The sequence below is a fragment of the Brienomyrus brachyistius genome, chromosome 10 (assembly GCF_023856365.1).
Source record: "Brienomyrus brachyistius isolate T26 chromosome 10, BBRACH_0.4, whole genome shotgun sequence".
Taxonomy (NCBI): domain Eukaryota; kingdom Metazoa; phylum Chordata; class Actinopteri; order Osteoglossiformes; family Mormyridae; genus Brienomyrus; species Brienomyrus brachyistius.
The window spans coordinates 9,931,058-9,945,197 of record NC_064542.1 but is presented as its reverse complement, the minus strand read 5'-3'; the positions used below and the strand labels follow the sequence as shown (position 1 = coordinate 9,945,197).

The 14,140-nt window shown below is 42.8% G+C and overlaps 1 protein-coding gene across 4 annotated transcripts in view; it reads right to left on the bottom strand.

Annotated features, from left to right (window-relative positions):
* The window catches only part of flt4 (fms related receptor tyrosine kinase 4), a 50,722-nt gene that overhangs the window by 9,718 nt on the left and 26,864 nt on the right, over positions 1-14,140 (bottom strand). For 3 of the 4 annotated variants that reach the window (XM_049029402.1, XM_049029403.1, XM_049029406.1), the window contains exons 4-14: positions 10,018-10,145; positions 9,070-9,256; positions 8,438-8,577; positions 7,919-8,090; positions 6,976-7,093; positions 6,714-6,889; positions 6,040-6,208; positions 4,238-4,379; positions 3,352-3,460; positions 2,586-2,945; positions 2,187-2,333 (exon numbers count right to left, since the gene is read on the bottom strand). In XM_049029402.1, coding sequence (XP_048885359.1) covers positions 2,187-2,333; positions 2,586-2,945; positions 3,352-3,460; positions 4,238-4,379; positions 6,040-6,208; positions 6,714-6,889; positions 6,976-7,093; positions 7,919-8,090; positions 8,438-8,577; positions 9,070-9,256; positions 10,018-10,145 — 1,848 coding nt within the window. The remainder of the gene's footprint in view (positions 1-2,186; positions 2,334-2,585; positions 2,946-3,351; positions 3,461-4,237; positions 4,380-6,039; positions 6,209-6,713; positions 6,890-6,975; positions 7,094-7,918; positions 8,091-8,437; positions 8,578-9,069; positions 9,257-10,017; positions 10,146-14,140) is intronic. The other variant, XM_049029405.1, reaches the window with a different exon arrangement.

The following is a 14,140-nucleotide window of genomic DNA, read 5'->3' as shown; positions in this document are numbered from 1 at the left end:
CAATGAAGCGCGAACAGCCGCTCTGCGTGTCGCCTGGAGACCCCCTATCCGCCCTGCCTGCCTTTCCAAAAACCCCTCACAGACTTATTATGCAAAAATGGAGACATATCAGGGTCACAGTTAAGAACCACTGAAGATAAAAAATAATATGAGACTCTCTTTTTACATACACTGCGTATGCCAAACTGATTGTCCGGTTAAGTCACGCAGATGTCAACTGAAGGATGTATATAAGTATGCTAATGAAGCGGTGATGGATGCCTCTTCATCTAGGAGGTACAATAAAGAGCAGGGGGGGCAAAATACCTAAACCTCTCAGCCGAAACCCTACAAAACAGCCCCCCCCCCCCCCCCCCAATATGAACTAAGCCACATTCCGTGCAAAAACCACTGCGCTCGGTTACTGGCCAAACTCCTGCTCACTCAGCTGGATGGAACGCTCCCCCCCCCAGCAGAAATATCCCCTTCCATTACATTCCGGCATCAGTTCAAAGCCAATGACCCCCCCCCCACCAGCCTTTGGCTAGCTTGGATTACTATGGAAAGGTATGTCAGGGCAGCGAGAGGAATGTGTCTGTAAAACCCTGCAGTATATTTGCGTGTGTGCATTCATGTTTTGCCTGTCGGAGGTATTGTTTTGGGCATTGTTTTGGGTATTGTTTTGGGTATTGTTTTGGGCACTGTTTTGGGCACTGTTTTGGTTATTGTTTTGAGTATTGTTTTGGGCATTGTTTTGGGTATTGTTTTGGGCATTGTTTTGGGCACTGTTTTGGTTATTGTTTTGGGTATTGTTTTGGGCATTGTTTTGTGTATTGTTTTGGGCATTGTTTTGGGCACTGTTTTGGTTATTGTTTTGGGTATTGTTTTGGGCATTGTTTTGGGTATTGTTTTGGGCATTGTTTTGGGCACTGTTTTGGTTATTGTTTTGGGTATTGTTTTGGGCATTGTTTTGGGTATTGTTTTGGGCATTGTTTTGGGCACTGTTTTGGGCACTGTTTTGGTTATTGTTTTGGGCATTGTTTTGGTTATTGTTTTGGGTATTGTTTTGGGCATTGTTTTGGTCATTGTTTTGGAGTCGTCCAATGTGTTACTGTCATGTAAAATCAGATCTCGCTTACAGTCAGCGATGGAAAAGAAGGGCTTGATCGTACAGTTGCAGAGAGCCAGTTGTCAGCAGAGGTGTCCGCTACACATTACAAAGACATTCAGGAGCTGTAAAGTCGTCACTTTGTCCCAGCGCCATTTCAGTAGCTATAAAAGTGCAAATAACATTGTTTCCGCGGAGACTAATTTGAACTGAGCTCATAAAAATGAGAGAAAATACGGCTGTAGCTGCATATTTTCAGATTATATATCTTACTCATTTTTATTCTTCCTCAAAGCTCCGCAGCTGCATAATATAATTCCTTCAGGGTGGTTCACTAAAAACAACAAGGTTCGTCAAGGTCAGGGGACGACTGACACTCCAGAACGCCTGAAATATTTCACTTTACAGCCTCTTTGCCTCTTTTTGCGTAGCACTCACCTCACTCGCATTCTTCCTGTCAACCTTATTGTCAGAAGAGATGGAAACAGATTGAAATCATTTGTTTACAGTATTTCATAGTGGGGGGGGGGTACAGTTTTTCATGGGAAAAAATGTGCCCCAGACAGGAAAAAATAGGACTGTAATGTACCAGCCGCGGAATTTCTCGAAACCCTGACTATAAGGGTGATGGAACACAGGGCACCTTTATGAGCAGTGCTGCCTGGCCACCAAAAGAGGTGGAAATTTTAGGCCAAGAATGTAATAATGCAGACCATGATTTTATTCCACCCAACCAGTTGAGTTCTCTGACTGTGACTCTTAACACTCAACTGGTTGGTTGGAACAACATTGGTCTGGATTTATACTTTCTGGACCTGAACTTTCCACCTCTGCTGACTAATGTTGCCCGGACTTTTTCCAATTGATTTTGGGCAACGAATTTCTATTTTAAAAACTCTGATTGACAGTGGAGAACTTTCTGCCGTCCTTTGTCTGACCTGGCTGTCAGTTGTCTGGCAACATTGCTGAAAAACTTGCCCTGTGTTTCATCACCTCTAGAGCCGAGGAAGAAAGAAGAGCCACAATTTCAAATGACATGGGAGCTCCTGCGCCAAGCTCTGCCCACGTTCAGCGGACAGACGTTGAAAGGGCAGCTCACCTGATATCTGGTGCAGAGGCTGGTTGTCTTTCAGCCAGGACAGCTGGGGAGTAGGAGTGCCCTCCACATCACACTTCATGAGCAGGGTCTCGCTGATGTTCAGTGTCTGATTGGTAGGGTTGTGCCGGTAGCGTGGGGCTTCAAGTGCTATTGGTGGACGGGGAGGGAAAAGTGACCAATGAGATGCAAGTTTTTTTTAACAGCTGATCTCAGTATTGCTCTGTATAGCATGTATGGATGAGAATTAAGGATGAGGTTTTTAAATTGAGTTGTATGAGTGGGATCTAAGACAACTTTAGTGCCAGCAGTGGTTTATTCAGAGCCTCTTGTGGAAGAAAATGGATGGTTGGAAGGATGGATGGATGGATGGATGGATGGATGGATGGGCATTGTTCTGACCTTTGACCAGAATGTACTTGCGATGACAGTGTTTCTCGCCACTGCGGCGGTTCTGGGTCTTGCATACATAGGAGCCCTCATGTTCCAGCTGGATGTTCGGCAGGACCAGCTCGAGGACCCAGCTGCTGGTGGCGGGTTCGAAGGACAGCTCTCCTTTCAGCTCCTCGGCATACAGGTGGATGCTCTTGCAGTCCAACTGTGGCGGCTTGCCCGTCTCATTCTGGAGGGCCTGCGGGTCCAGACGGTACCACTGCAGGTTCTCGTAGGTATAGTCGTCAGCACTGCACCGGAGTCGGACCTGGTCCATCTCCAAAGGCTCCTCTGTAGGTAGCAGCTCGATCCCAAAGCCTTCTGGGATAGCTTTAGAAAAAAAGCAAACAAAATCCCATTCACTCATTGGCTGTGTTAAAGGCCTCATAACACCATAGTGAGAAAGGAAGTTATTGACTCATGTTTTTCATTGTTAAAGTTTATACAGAAAAATCTATCACAGCAGTTTCTAAAGTAAATGGCTGTTCCAAATATTGATTTGTGAGAATGCTACCAGATTAATGTTAGATATACAATTTTTATTGCTGTTTTTTTAATATACAAGCTGCCGCATGAATTTGCCACGATAATGCGGGTATATTTTTTGGACTTCAGTAGTGTGAAGATAAGTTCATAAGAAGCTGCTAAACTGCCAAAGGTCAATCAGCACACATTAATGTCTACTTAGACCCTTGTTTGGGGATTGAGGAATCCTCTCAAATTTCCTAATACTTACTAGTTACATAGAAGTAGATCAACATCTCATCTCTGCCGACTTTGTTAGCTGCGGAGCATTTGTACACGGCTGACTCACTGGCATTTTGAATCACCACTTTGCTCACGGTCTGTGAACAAAAAAATACTGATTAATTTTATCCCAGGAATAAATGTCACAGGAGGTGGTTTGCAGTTTGCTCCAGTCACCAATGCCACAGGAGACAGTTTGATATTGGGGGGGGGGGGATACAACTCAATAATTAAAGAATCAAAGGTCTGTTTATGGGAAGGGGGCAAATTAAGCTAAATTAAATATTGAGGGGTGCGTATCCCCCCACCCCCCTCCAGTCCCTACGCCCCGACTTGTCACCCCCTCCATCTACGCTACAGGAAATGATGTCACAAATGAGCATGAAAACAGGATCTGTGTGTCTCTCCTTGGGTGTTTATTCCTACTCCCTACAGGAAATATGCAGAGGAAGACAGTTTTAAAAATCTCTCACGTGGAAATGGCGCGGCCTTTAGCGAGCCCCCCGCACCCCCTGGTCGCTCTTGTCTTGTCACAGTTGATAATCAGGGACAGTCTCAGAGCAAGAAAGCTGCTGCACCACTTACTTCACAAACTCTTTCTGTCAAAATGTGTGCTTCTCCAGTGAAACTCAAATTACAAATTAAAAGCCAATCATTGCAAAAATATTTCAGTCAGTTGTAACTTATAAGCTATTTATAAGCTATTTATAGGTATCTTAGAAGCTTTGGTATCCAGAAGCTTCTAAGATCTCACACACTGATCATAATTTTTAATTTCTGCGCTGTAATGCAGAGTTTGATGAGTGGCTTTTATGCTGCCTGTGTTTGCATAGAAGGTGTCACTTGGTGACTTTAAATCTGCAAGAAAAACGTACCTTGTTGCGCCTGTCCACCATTTCCGTCCAAGTGTCGATGTTCTCGATTGCATTAACTGCACCTTCTGAGTCCATGTCCTGCCAGTCCTGGCAGTGTGGCACACGCTCTCGCCTCTTACGCACAGATGTTCCTCTCTGGTCCCTGGAATGGTCCCACACCAAATAATGTCAAAGCAAAGTAACTAGTAACTGACAATACGACATTTGAGACAAAGTGATTGCAGCGAATCTTGTGTGTTCATTTAGATAAATATAAAAGAAAAAAATATGAATTTTATTCAGTAAGTATTTAGAAAATTTCCTCACCATGCTTAAATCTACGTTTGAATAAATCACAGGATCTTCTGTTCCTGCAGTAGGACCCTCACCTAAAAGCATCAGTCACTTTCATTCAGAACAAAAGAATTACTCTGGAAATCCTTGATTAGGGTAAGTCTTTGTGAAATAATTCTTGGGACTATCTAAGCAGAAACATCTATGTGGATCCTCTTTGATAAGGGTGGCCTCTTTCATGACCGGGAGACATTGTCTGTTTCTGTCAGCACAGGGAAATTGATGACTCCCCCATGAGGAAGAGCTTTTTGATTCCAGCACCTTCCTGTGTTTGACGGCGGATACACACGGGAGGACGGTCATCGCTCATCCAGGATTTACCACAAAGCTTTGGCTTCAAGTCATGAGCAAACAGAAGTGAGGCCAAAAAGAACGAAAACAAAGAAGAAAGGAGACTGAAAGAAGAACAAGGGGGACATATTGCTCAATACCCTAGTAAACACGGTGAAATCCCGGAACAGCATATATGGAGACATTCAGAGTACAAGTTCATGGAAGAGGTCGGTGGAATAAGAGGGTATATTCAGCAGGCCAGCTTTGGACCTTTGAGCAAGGACCTTAAGCCCAATTCCTCCAGAGACTGGCTGCCCCCCACTGTCTCCTCTACACCAGGTTCATGAGGTGGCCTCCTGGGATGCTTCTCCTGCTGTCCTGAAGGAGGTCCCACATACATGCCGAGCACTGGCCTCTTTTCCTGCACTCTCTGGTCAAACTCCTCCAATACCATCTCTACTGTGTTTAGGTCAGGTGGCCTGGACATGTGATATGACTATTACTCTCCTTTGTAGACTGCTGACTGGTACTTTGCCAATACCAAACACTATGTCTCCTACTTACTTGCCCCCCACAACCCCGACAAACACACACACACACACACACACACACACACACACACACACACACCCACACACACACACACACACACTTTGCCCACTATTGGGAGATGTTCGTGTACTTTCTGTTGTTATGACAACACACCACCCTTTACATGTTACATTCCTCAATCCCTCACTACCCCACCCCAACTGCCACATCTCTGATGCACACAGAAGAGCTGCTATCACCGCAATCTGGTTTTCCGAAGACAAGAGAGACCAGCCTCCTGTTGGTGTTTGCAGCTGACAAACGGCCAATACAGACAGAGACTATCTGCATTTAACTTGGTATGAACCAAGTTACCTTAACACTAACATCATGCAGATGAAAGGCGACGGTCCAACATTGCTTTAGCCCTAGAGAAAATTTAGCCTCAACCCTTGACAGATTGGTAGGGACACATCCAAGGCCTTCAAACAAACATTTGGCTTGGACACGCCAATGACTGAGGGATGACTTGCTAGTACGTCTATCGTTTCAGCTGGAGGTGTCATATTTTTTTTGTGGGATTACAGGAGTGCTAGAGTGGCCATGAGTGATTTAGAGAAGAAGTTAGGGTGGGAACAAAATGGCGTGTGGTGACGAAGGCTTACAGGCTGCGGAGGGATCCATTGGGGCCACAGGGACCCCAGGGTCTCCAGTGCCAGGTGATGGTGGAGGGGGCAGGGACGCCGTATGCTGTGCAGGTGAGCGTTTGCCGGCTGCCCCTCTGGTAGGGGTGTGTGGGGGCTACCGCCTCCTTCTCATGGATCTGCGGGGGGACTTCAGGAACAAGGTCAGGAATTTCAATTGGTTACTTCAGAAATGCCTGTTAGAAATGTCCGCTGTACAAAGCACTGCTATTTCCAATGACTTTCATAAATGGGGGGGATTGTGCTTTAAAGCGTACAGCTATGCTGACCAGATAATCCATGTCAGGAAGGACATTGAGTTAGGACAGGATGTGTAAACTACCAATTCGATTTAGAGGATCTGAATTTCACTTGAGCGCTGAGGTCTTGCTGTTTGCTGATTGGTCAGAGTTATTGCTGTGTGCTGATTGGTCAGTCTCCTATAATTATGCCTGTGTCACTAATGTTAATGTGAGACAGCTGGATGAATCTTTCAAGCAAGGAAACAAAGCAGTAAAAACACAAGAAGTACTGAACTACTTAATCACCTTTTCATTTTAAAAATATAGCTTATAGTATTCCCCGGATATGGATTAGGGGGTAACCCTACATATTGCCTTTACTTACAATATGGACAGTCAAGTACCAATAATTACCATTGACTAAGAGGCTGAGGCTGATTCTTCTCTCCAGAAGAGCGGCGCTATTCTTAAGGACAAGAGTGTAGTTCCCTGCATCTTGCTGGCACACCTCCCTGATCTCCAGGCTGTGTTGCTGGTATTTCATCCTGTTGAATTCTGGCTGCTTGTTTATTAGTTTTCCATCTTTGTACCTGGGAAATATATCCTTGGTAATACATCCTGTTCACCGCGTATTGCTGTTTGCAAGCTTCCATTGGCCCTGGTCATGCTGCCTTACCACTGTGTTTCTGGTGCTGGGTAGGCCGACACTCGGACCGAAAGCTTGAATATCTTTTGGCCGGCAGTAGCTTCCACAACTGGGCCAGTTTTGTAATCCACACTTATGAATGGCTTCTCTGAAAGACAATGAACATTTGAGCGTCAAATTGGGGAGCGGAACCGCAGTACGTCGTCTTCACACCTTCAGGCTGGGGGACAGAGGTGGGTAGTTCAGGTCCAAAGAGTAAAAGTAAAGTCCAGACCAAGATTTTGTTTCAACCAGCCAATGAAGAACCCTGTGACTGTGACTCTTTACGCTCAACTGGCTGGTTGAAACTAAATCCTGGTCTGGACTTTTACGCTCTGGATCTGAACTACCCATCTCTTCTGGGGAGTTGCAATCCTGTCCTCTCCTGTGAGTGTTCTCTCTCCATGCTTTAGCAGAAATCCCACCAATTAAGCTAAATGGTTTCTCTAAATTAGCCGCAGTGTGTGTGTGAGATCTGTGTTGGGCTGACACATCCGGCTTTGTGTCCTGTGCTTACTGGGATGGATAGACGGTGAACTAATACTTGATAAGCAGTCATGCAAGATGGGCGAATGGTTTCAGTATATAATCATCACCATTGATATAGTTTTTAATGTATAATAATATAGGATTGAATATATGAAAATTAATATCTAAAGTTACCATTCAAGGTAAAAATAAACAGTAGCTGGAAGATCCTTGTCAGTCATAGAAATCAGTCTGAACACTCCTACACTTTAACTTAATTCTAAAAAAAAAAACATTAAATATATTTGGGAAATTAAGGATTAAAAACTACAAAGATATTCACACTTAAAATGAGTAGGTTAAAATGTGGTAGAATGAGACAAAGTTTAATAATAATAATAATAATAATAATAATAATAATAATAAAACCGAAAATAAATATGGTAAACAATAAGTGCAGTTTTACCGTGCACAATGACCTTCACAGAATGCTCCATTGTGGTCTCCATGCTCGTTGCGCTGCACACATACAGGCCCGTGTCGGTCATGTTAACGCTGCGGATGCTGAAGATGCTGGAAACCTCTGTGACGTGTGACAAAGCCGTGCGCTCTGACTGCAGGCTCACGGTGCGATTTAGCTATCAGTCAAAAAAACACCATCAACCAATTAGGTATAAGAACAGCAGTACAAGGACAGTTCTGAAGCGAAAGACTGATACCCATGGAGGCATAGTTAGCTGCTTAGTATCTCGGCTGACATGTTTTATCGAAAGGTAAATTGTAACAGCTACAGTCAAGGGCAACAGCGGTGATTTATCACTTCACAGCAGGGATGCATAAATATCTGCAGATCATTACAATCTGCAAAAAGATTACAGAGTCACAGCCTGAATTTAATGTGAAAAAGGAAAAAAAAATAGCATTCAAACACAGCATGTAAATATACCTTGTTCACAGTATAAATCGGCAGGTACATGCTACATACCAGCTTGCCTGGGTAAGCCCACTGAATATTCACGCCTGTGTTGAACTCCACCTGGCCTGTGCAGTTCAGGATAAGGGCATCACCTACTATAAGCTCCACCGTTTCTTCAGGAAATAGCTTGAAATTGTACAGCTTGCTTCCTACAGAGCACAACAGTGAGCACAAACAGTCAGGATGTCTTCTTTGAAAGAAAATCTTTTTGCTGCATCTATACGCAAACATCATAGTAAGATCACGTATATTTGAAGGCATCTTTAGAGGAAGAAAGAATTAATGTTTCTCTACACAATAAAGCAGTGAGAGTTTGATATACCATCCCATTATAAATGTTGTGAGTGAAGCATAATATTTTTTCACAGTAGTACTACACTGATTTTTTTAAATTGGCATTGTTTTTTTGGCCCTAGGATGCCATGAAAACTGCTGAGAGTTACCTAGCGATCACCCTGCAAGGGAGATGACCTCATTTGAGATGGTCTCACCATTGTGACCCAGACACTAATTTCACTACCCTTAACTTTTTCAGAGAAAAAAGTTCACTCTTAAAGATGTGGAAAAATGTCTATATATAGACATTTATACAATTAATACAATAAAATTAGCAATATCACACCTGGCAATCAGACACTTACCGTAAAAGTGAACCAGGTACAGGGGGGACTTGTGCTCTACATTGGAAGAGATGGTGCGGCAGAAGAAACCGAAAATGTTTGGCCTGCTCAGGATGGTATCGCTGGGGACAGACCAGCCTTTCTTATTGTCCCAGGTTATGCCGTCGTCATCCAGAGGTGCAAGGGAATTTCCTGCCTGTGAAGACATCTACAGAATGACACACCCACTGTCGACTCCGAAGCACTTCTATTCTGGATATCAACAGGGTTTCCCACTTCAGTCAGCTGGCTGGCATGAGATCTTCAATTCGAGACGAGTCTGCACAGGCATTTACATGTATGTAACAGTTTTATTTCCCGGTAAATAGTCTATAGGGTTTGCAAACTACCTCATTCATGTAGTTAATTTTGGGTTTATAATGGAATAATACAGACTTGCTGTAAGGTTTCTTGCATGAACGCGAGAGCCGGAAAGCGTGAGCCAGATGTGAGAGTTGGCAGCCCTGTACCAGGTCAAACAGCTGTGTAGCCTATAACTGCAGTGACATTACATATTTCAAGTACCCCCCCCCCCTCACAAAAAATGTGCAAAATCTTAAATTAAAGGTGGCAATGCATGTTATGCTATTAAAGTAGCAAGCGAAATTGGTGGCAGACCTTAGACTCCCAGTAGAGCTGCTTCCTGGTTGGGGTGCCACCCCAGAGGAACCAATTAACCTAACTGGGTGTCTCAGGAAGCCCAACCACCATGCAAACTCCACAAGTACACAGAACAGCAGCAAGATTTGAACCCCAACCCTGGAGATGTGAAGTACAACCACAATCCAAGAGCCACCACACCACCAAGACCATGAAACTCAAACATACAGAATTAAAAGCACCAACCGACCTTCTTCACTTAAAAGATATAGTTGAATATTGTTAAAATATACAATACAGGTACAAAGACAAAGTACACAATCCACTCACCTGATGGAGGGTGACATTCATATCAGGCACAGACACTGTGCAAGGGACCAGTATGGTTGGCGATGATCTAGCGACAAAGATTGTTTCAAATTCATAGTTGTATCTTTTGACGAATGGCTCTTGAACATCTGAAAGAAAACAACTACTTAGCCACAAATCTTAGTATGCATTGGTCACCAAGATATTTATCCCTTTGAAAAGTGTATTAATTGCATCTTCTTATGAAAAACCTTTGGATAGTTGCCATGATAATCTGGTTTTACTGGACCATTCATTTTGTTTTTAAATGTCAGCACTGGCTGAAAGCCCGCTGCTTCTCGTCCCTGTGCAGACGCTTGAGGTAATAAGAGTTAAATTCAACGTAACAAGTCATCCCCAATTTCCGAACCACCTTCAACCTTGGATAAAAAAACTACAAACTCAGAGTGGTGCCCTAACAAAAAGGTTGGGCCTATTCCCAGCTGACTCGTAATGTTCTCACAACATTGCTGAAATGTTGCGAAAACACTTCGAAGGAGCTGGTGTCCAAGGCTTCTTTCTTCTCGCTGAGATTTTTCAAAGCAGTCACTTCAAGCTATTTGAAAGAAAACAGAAAGTCCTGAATATCAGCTTAGATTTCGGGCCTGTAGAGATCAGAGCGGAGAAATGGTCACTGTGGAAAATCAAGCCCTTTGAGTCATAATAAATCATAGAATTTAAGGGGGGGGGGGTCTTTTTTCAGGAAGTCAGGGATACCTAAAACTCAAGGCTTTACACTCGGCCATAATGGAGGAGGAAAGCGGACAGCTTTAAGGCGGCGACCTACGGAGGCCCAGTCTGATAAACGAAGCCACATGCTGCCACTCCAATCCTGACGCGGACACATTTATCCGCTTTACTACACCGATTTCAGCTGGTCCTGATCAGCCAACCTGGTAGGATCTATACAAACTATTCTGGCACCTTGTCAGGGGAAATTAGGCAGGATTTTGGCAGACTGGTTCAGTCAGCTTGGTGTCTTCGCATGTTGATTTTAACACCCATTCACTGGCACACTCACAGAAACCACGACCACAGTATCAACGTTGGCGCACCAGGAGAAATTTGCTTCTGGTTAAAAAAAAACATGAGTGCTGCACGATAGGAACAAACTACGGAGTGGATCTCATCTGCATCCCCAACACACAGGGTTGTAGTCGGTTAGTGCAAACAAATAATTAAATAATAAAGTGTAGCCAATATCACCATATACAATCATTATAAGTAATTACAAAAGTCATGTGATGCTTAATGATAATATTCAAGCTGAAAAATTCCTGGACCGTTTATACCTTGTAAAAACCCCAAATCATTAATCCACCTATTGTCCTGGCTATTTCAGGGTCATAATAGACCCTGTCATGTAGTGTATTGGATAATATTGTCAGGCCCTGAATGCTACTAAAGCATTTTGACAGGAAACTAAGAATGTGTTCAACCTCTTCTTCTTGTAAAAAAAAATCTAAACACTGAATACTATTACAATAAAGCTGGCAATTTGTTTCGGTGAACATTTTTTATTCCCACTTTTGAACTGAAATTATTTCCATTTATCTATTAGGAAAGAATCGTTTTTCTATATGAAAGCCTCCCTTGTTCTTTAAAATACAGCCAAGATTTTCCTAGCATAAAGGTATTTTTTGGAAGACTTTTAAGGGTCAGCGATGTTACTGTAAATGTCAAGAAAAATATAAATATAAGACAGTGAAATTCAATATTTTCAAGGTGTTTGGTTGGAGACCCATTGACATAGAAAACAGCTGTAAGTGCTTCTGCTGAAGACCTTAAAAACCTGGTAATGAGCTTCAGTGCATTTTTAAGGTAATCTCAAATTGCATCGAGGCTTCCTAGGTGCAGGTTTCTTCCCGTCTTCTGTGAGATCCCAGTACTCCGATTAGGCCACGCGAAGACAGTGTCTGTCACGCCCTTAAATCCTTCTACGCCGCTCCAGAACAAATGCTCAGAATGACTGCCCAGCTGAAATGAGCTGTTCCTTCAGCATTGGCGTCTCTTCTTGCCTTTTACCTTTTCTTATAACAAGAAGTGTCCTGTCTGCCAAGCAAATAAAAGCCTCTGGCACGTAAACAAACACAAATGTAAAAATCCAGCCAGCGAGAAGCTTCACAGAAAAGACCGGTTTGACTGGGCGATGGGCGAAGCCAAGTCTGGGCCAAATGGGACAGCCGGCAAACACTTTGGTCCCTCGTGCGGATCTGCAGCGTCACGCAGGTGCTTTGTTGATAATTGTTAACAAGTGCTCATTTTCTATAATTGCTCTGTTCTTGCTCCACCATACATTTACAAAATGTACTGAAAACGGTTGGCTGTTTATTTTTTTCATCCTATAGAATAAATTTCTGTTTTCATTGGCTCCCTACAAATTTCCGTTTAGTAGATTCACATGGTCTAGGCAGTGCAACGAGGGCTATTCTGATACACGGTTCAGTTTTCGGATTCATACTATTCTGCCAAGTATATTTAGTGGTCAGTATTTTTGTAACCTTTGATCGTATGAATGGCTTCATACCTGATTGGGTTTGAATGCTCCTTTTACGTATTAGTCTTTGCAAGACATGACCAAGAAACCTCAGAAGAATGTGATGTTTTTATTTTTAAATTGTGATTTATATTGAAACCATTCCACTAATTATGTTGTCTATTATATTTTTACTTTTCTGTTCCTAAATAAATTTGAGCATGCTATACCATTAAATCTTAATGAGTCAATTGTTTTCCATTTTATCCCACATTAATTCTATATATTTACTTTAAAGTAGTGAGTACGTTGTGTAGTACCTTAGTTTGCTCAAGGTCATGGCTGCATATTACAAACAACAAAATAACAGCTCAGCACAAATTCCTTTCCAAGTCGTCGTATAGACATTCTCTACAACATATCTGTCACTCCTGAGTTCTTCCATTATTTGCCAGTTCATTTCCAGTTCGAAATATAACTTTTAAAGAAGAATTTTTGAAAATGTTTGAATCATTCATGATCTTATTAAAGGAAGAACTTCTGTAATTGTCAAAGCACATCTGAGTCATTGGCTTATTTTCACTTTTCTGTAGCTTAAATTTTTATGAAGCACCATGGTGCAAATTCCACACCCAGAAGGGACATTTTACGAAGCTGACAACCAAAGCTGCTACACGATTCCTGCTGAGAGCGTTTATTGACATTAGACTGGCCTCAATTCTGCCCCATGATAGCGAGGACAGACCAGCCGCAGTGGCTATAGCTTAACATGCTGTAAATCCGATTCAGGAAAATATACACTGTATGTGTAAAGATCAAAACTGTAAAAATGGAATTTCAAACTGAATAGTTTGTTTCCAATGTCGAACCACATGTGCTACTTTGCAAAATATCCAGACTATTAACTTAGTTAGACAAGTAAGGTGGTGAGTCGAGGCCTCTGGGCTGAATAAGACCTCAGAAATAGATGCATCTAGTCCAGTCGACCGATATCTTCACCACAATGTGAAGCTCTGTCTGCTTTTAGGGCCGATCATCCTGCAAAACCTTTAAGTGTGAAACCACTAGTATCCACATGGGGTATTAAAAGCCAGAGCAGAAGATCCCAGATCCATTTTAAAATATATCATCTGTATTAATGCTCAGTTTTTATCCCAATGGACCACCAACAATAATCTGTGCCAGTCTTCAGGAATGACTTGTCTGTTCCCTGGCATTTAGATAGAGGCCATGTTCAAGATGTTGTTCTAAAGATTTCCGGGGTGCAACCAATTGATTTAAAAAAAATGCAGCAAAGCTGCCTTATGCTGAAAAATGACATTTTCACCCATCGGTTGGCATCACACTGCCTTGGACCTAGTTGACCAGGGACCGAGTCCAGGTTTTGCCCCGAGCACGTAGAGTTTGCATTTTCTCCCTGCGTCATGTGGGCTTCCTCCCACGGCCCAAACACATGCAATGAGGCTAATTAAGAAGCGAGGCAATCCATCACAGAGTATGCTCATGCACAACGGCCAATTTAGTGTCTCCATCTTAGCTAATCACCTGTTTCTGGACTGCAGGAAAGAGCATCCAGCTCTCCAAACATTTGTCTTTAGTTTACTTTGCCAGTATGCAGTTCTTTCCAAA